Source organism: Mya arenaria, chromosome 8 (assembly GCF_026914265.1).
Source record: "Mya arenaria isolate MELC-2E11 chromosome 8, ASM2691426v1".
NCBI lineage: Eukaryota > Metazoa > Mollusca > Bivalvia > Myida > Myidae > Mya > Mya arenaria.
This window is the reverse complement of record NC_069129.1, coordinates 51,216,804-51,220,835: the sequence shown is the minus strand read 5'-3', so window position 1 is coordinate 51,220,835 and position 4,032 is coordinate 51,216,804. Positions and strand designations below refer to the sequence as shown.

The window sequence follows — 4,032 nt, the reverse complement described above, 5'->3', positions numbered from 1 at the left end:
AACCAGAAAACGGAACAAAGAGCGATGGAGTACCGATGTTAAATCATACAAGATACATTTGTTAACCATACAAGATAACCATGTCAGCCATACAAGATGACCGTCAGAGATATGTTTACTTATATGAAACGTTGTAAGCGTTTGACATCTTAAAAAGAATATCGAATAAGATACAAAGGCTGCAGCTATAAGTCTGCTACTATTCACTTCGTTTACAGGTTCAAAACAACAGAGGTGAATGCGTAGAGTTTTATTTCAAATAATAAAATACAAGAACACATCTAGAGGCAGCCGCCGCAGTTGCTGTTTACCCAGGACCGGAAGTAGCTAACGCTCGCGTAGACGCTGGGGGATGTGACGAAACCGTTGTCGTGACAACCACTGCGTCCCCATGATGTGACACCGGCCAGGAAACCCCGGCAGACGAGCGGGCCGCCGCTGTCCCCCTACAAGAAGTATATCATTACATACCATTAGTGATTATAATCAGAGTAATATCATAAGAAGCTCACTGTTAACCTTTTGTGTTTGAAAAACACTTGGGTAGTTGTTATAATAAACTATTGAATCTCACTTGACTTTGATTTAATGAAATTACCTATAGTCAGTTTGTGATGTTTTTATACTACCCACGCGTGCAGTTTAAAAATAAATTTCTTGCTTTATCAAGCGCCTGGGCGTATGTAATAATGTTGAATATCCGTTTATATCAGCGTTTAAATTGTCAAGGTATCGATTTAAGGTGATACTCGTGATTAAAATCAATACATAAACATGTATATCAAACATAGATATTGAGGGAGAAACCTTTAACTACTTACTTAATAATGCATTTATGAAAAGTATTAATTACTGATAACACGAATTTATCCGTGTATTTAATAGCAGAAAACACACAGATATTAAATGACTGGTGGGCCCTAAAATATTAGCACTGTTCCACAACCGTCTCGTAAGGTATAAATATCATGTTTTCCACACCTTTCTATAAAGTAAAACATGGTATCCTTCATAAGAACCATTGTTTTCGATATTTATTCATCCTTTCCGATATATAAAAACAATCGTATCAGTAAAAATGCAACTTTAAGGTTGAATTAGATGTTTTAAGGGTTCATTTGCCGGCCCTTTTTTTTGGGGGGGGCGCACGGGCCCTTGTGCCCTACCTCTCTCCCCGCTAGATCAGCCACTGACGTCGCAGTTGACATCACTGAAATGGTTTACATTAAATGATTCCCCCATGGGATCTGATATTTATATAATTTGGACACTGCTGACTAGTAAGCCAGCTAAATGGAATCTCCAGCGAGAAAAAAAAATACAGATGAAACAATTTAGCTATATATTAAAAAGGGGAAAACATCCCGGTTACCCGATTCATGACTTTGTCTTAGAGAGTGTTGCTACAAGAACAACTGCGCCTATATGATGTTTCATCCGGTGGAATTTAAGGAAAGCTTACGTTGCACGAGCCAGATCCCTGAGCGGTGTCCTGACCCCAGATGCACACGTGCTGGTCGAGGATGCTTGAGCCCCAGTATACAGTGCACTGCGCCTTCGTGAGGACGTTGACGTCAGTTTTCATCAGAATGGACGCGCCGGTTCCGGTTTCTACGGAAAGCAGAAAGCTTACTCGTTTAATCAAATGCTTCGAATACAAATGCTTGTAGTACACTATACATTGAAGTGAATGATTTTTTTTATAGTTACCACTGCTCGAACGTAAATTAGTTTTAATATCATATACTCAAGCAAAAAAATAGCTTTTAATGATGGTATATCAAATTACTTTTTTAACACGTAAATTCAAATTCAGACGGCTAGTATAAAATAAATTTGTATAATAAATTAACGTCTCAAGCCCGAAGGAGACTCAATGCGTTTATACCTGTGGTTCCCCAGCCGGAAATGGTGCATCTCTCGCCGGCGAACGACGTCCCTCCCGGTGCCAACTCGATGATGTTTTTCGTGATATCCGGCTGTGTGGATCTGGACAGACGCAGCAGAGCCATGTCGTTAGGGAAACCACCGGGCCCCTTGTTGTAACTGTTATGCTAGAAGAAAACGGTTAAAAAAATGTCTGGTCGCAATTTACGATTGAAACATGCGTTGCTAATGAGATTTCACTAGCTTTTAAATAGTATGTATTTTAAAACGGAGACTCAGTAAAATTGTCCAAAGACACAATGGCGGAACAAAGTGTACCATTATTGCGATGCGAAAACAAAATGCGAAGCAAATAATACGATGAAAAAAACAAAATGTAACATTATTACGATTCGAAAACAAATTGTACCAATATTAATATGAGAGAACAAGTTGTACCAATACTACGATGAGAGAACAGATTTTACGGAAGTGTACCATTATAACAATGCGAAAACAAATTGAACCATAGCTACGATAAAAGAACAAAGTGTGCCAATATTACGATGAGTGAACACACTACGAGCGCATTCATGTCAAGTTGAAAAACAAAAACATTGCATGACTCAAACACAGGCTTCAATAATTCAAGGTTCAGATTTCCGTTTGATTAGAACACGTATCTCTTACCATAATGATCTGTGCAATATCGAACCAGATGTAGCTACTGCCGGGGTTGCTGAAGTCGTGTAGGTCCACCACAACGGCCAGGGAGGACAAAGCCCTGGAATAAACGCAGGTAGTCATGACATTGTTTTTTTTTTCGATTTCCTATAGTTCCGCCGCTTTGCTTTTGGCTTTTCAATCAAAAACAATGGCAAACTTTATTTAATGATTAGATATAAGATATTGCCAATAATTCTTCGATCATTACATCCCGCACGTTTCCCCCCCCCCACCTCTATTTCTACACCTTTGCTTCTCATAAAGAAACAAAATGATATAACTTCCTTAAACTGGTGCATATTATTATTACTAAAATGTATTTAAAACAAATGATTTGGACAATTTACTTAAAATGATGATGTTAGTCAACTCTACTCACTGTCCGTCGACGCAATGGGCGGCGGTGAGGACCCAGTCGTTGGCAATGACGGATCCACCACACGAGTGGTAGCCGTTATTCAGGAGTGTAACCTGGTGTGGGAACTCTCCCGGGGTAGCCTCCATCCCGTTGATTATCCGCGATCCGCCCGACGGACCGTCTTTGGAGAGAGGGCGGCTCACATACAGAGTGGAACCCAGCGCCGCTCCTGTAAGGGGTGGACAAAGAAATATAACAACCAGTGCGCTTTAACTGATACCCAAAATACGAATACAATCTTGTTAGAATTTGGCTTAATAAAATATATTAAATAAGGCGAGATAGATTTATTCCTTATACAACACATATAATAACTTAAAATATAAAAATGTAATTGTTTATCTTTAAAATCTTCTATACGCGGTTTATCACAACCGATTTATCAAATCTTGGATAAAACCTGAAATGAAACAAAAACCTCACCAAACAGTACAGCGAAGACAGTCAGTTTTAGAACAGCCATGGTCACAAGAAGTCCAAATACATGATGCTTACCAGCGGGTCGGAACTTTTATACCCTGTCGGTGACGGTCGCGTGTTAAGTGGCGGTCGGAAACAGGACAGCTGGACAGTAGTCAAGCGTCATGAGTGGACATGGATATGGCTGATATATGGCCCTTGAACGACCGTGTATGGAATTTAAACCGTTATATGGCCATTGCCAGTTTTAAAGGATCCCTTCAAAGAATATTTATGACGTTTAACAAAAGAAATAAAGCAATAATAATAAAAAAAAGTCACGATAAGAGACAAAATCAAACGAAACGATCACATTGGTGTTTTTGTTTGACTTATTGTAAACCTGAGTAATGGTTTATCGGTCACGACTTAATTAACCAGATACATTTCTTTTAATTTTAGTTAGTAGACTAAAATGTGGCGATAGCAATAACAAGAACAACCGTTAAATACGAACAAGGCGCAGTATTATAAACCACTGAAAAAAATGTTTGTACAGTGGAAACTCACTAAACCGGACAAGGTTCGGACTGGGCAAAATTTCCGGTTTAGTGAGGATTCCT

The 4,032-nt window shown here is 39.1% G+C and overlaps 1 protein-coding gene across 1 annotated transcript; it reads right to left on the bottom strand.

Moving 5' to 3' along the window:
• Nucleotides 1–235: 235 nt before the first annotated feature.
• LOC128242260 (fibrinolytic enzyme, isozyme C-like) lies at nucleotides 236–3,477 on the bottom strand. The gene is made up of 6 exons (XM_052959351.1): nucleotides 3,434–3,477; nucleotides 2,972–3,179; nucleotides 2,557–2,650; nucleotides 1,889–2,054; nucleotides 1,463–1,611; nucleotides 236–446 (listed from the first exon to the last, which is right to left on the bottom strand). Exons 1-6 carry the CDS (start codon nucleotides 3,471–3,473, stop codon nucleotides 282–284), a joined length of 822 nt encoding a protein of 273 aa, XP_052815311.1. The 5' UTR covers nucleotides 3,474–3,477; the 3' UTR covers nucleotides 236–281.
• Between the last annotated feature and the right edge of the window lie 555 nt (nucleotides 3,478–4,032).